The sequence below is a fragment of the Galeopterus variegatus genome, unplaced genomic scaffold (genome assembly GCF_000696425.1).
Source record: "Galeopterus variegatus unplaced genomic scaffold, G_variegatus-3.0.2 Scaffold13666, whole genome shotgun sequence".
Classification (NCBI taxonomy): domain Eukaryota; kingdom Metazoa; phylum Chordata; class Mammalia; order Dermoptera; family Cynocephalidae; genus Galeopterus; species Galeopterus variegatus.
This window is the reverse complement of record NW_007739777.1, coordinates 1,022-1,785: the sequence shown is the minus strand read 5'-3', so window position 1 is coordinate 1,785 and position 764 is coordinate 1,022. Positions and strand designations below refer to the sequence as shown.

Sequence of the window (764 nt, the reverse complement as noted above, 5' to 3'; positions counted from 1 at the left end):
AAGGGTCCCTTTAAAAAATATTGTTGATATAAATGGAGCTTTGTTTCTGGCTGAAAATTTATCCCACTTTTCCATAAGGTTTTTCTTTCATTTCTTAACTTTCTGGTTACCCTATCTGCTAGGGAGAGGATTTGGGTAAGTTTAGGCACACGCATCTTTGGTCTTTTGTTGCTATGGAATACTCATGTCTTACTGTGCCTTAATGCTGTCTGGGAGTAACCAGAAGCCTTTATCACTTTTCATGTTACCTTTTCTAGACTTTCTTTTACCTCCTGATGTGTTTTTCAGAACTGCAGCTCTTCGGGAATCTCAACAGGTTGCCCTGGACAGTGAGCTGTTGGACACAATGCCAAAACAGTATGTTAATCGAGAAGAACAGACCACACTACATTTAGAGTGTAGAGGTAGTAGTGGTAAGAAATGCCAAGGAGCAGCAGTTATAACAGTTCTGGTAAGATTGTTTCAATTTCTTTGTAATACAGAGAATTTTAATTGAGTCCCTAATATTGGCATACCATTGAGAAAGATTGAAAGAAGTATATAGCACATGATCCATGTTCCAAAACATTTTATTGTTTCAGGGGGAGTGAAAACACACACACAGCTAATCACTTTTCTGTAAGTGCCAGATGAATCCTACAAGACAGATAATTCAAATAGGAATTCCAGGAAAAACAGAATCATTGAGAAGATTCTTAGAGGGGCTTCCACCGATCTTTAAAACATTTTGATAATGCTAGTTTGGGTTCATTTAGAAGGAATGT

The 764-nt window shown here is 37.4% G+C and overlaps 1 protein-coding gene across 1 annotated transcript in view; it reads left to right on the top strand.

The window, feature by feature from the left end:
- The window catches only part of LOC103581678 (ectopic P granules protein 5 homolog), a gene marked incomplete at both ends in the record, with an annotated part of 29,156 nt that extends 28,705 nt beyond the window's left edge, over positions 1–451 (top strand). The window contains one exon of the mRNA XM_008563454.1: positions 289–451. Within this exon, the coding sequence (XP_008561676.1) occupies positions 289–451 (163 nt within the window). The remainder of the gene's footprint in view (positions 1–288) is intronic.
- Between the last annotated feature and the right edge of the window lie 313 nt (positions 452–764).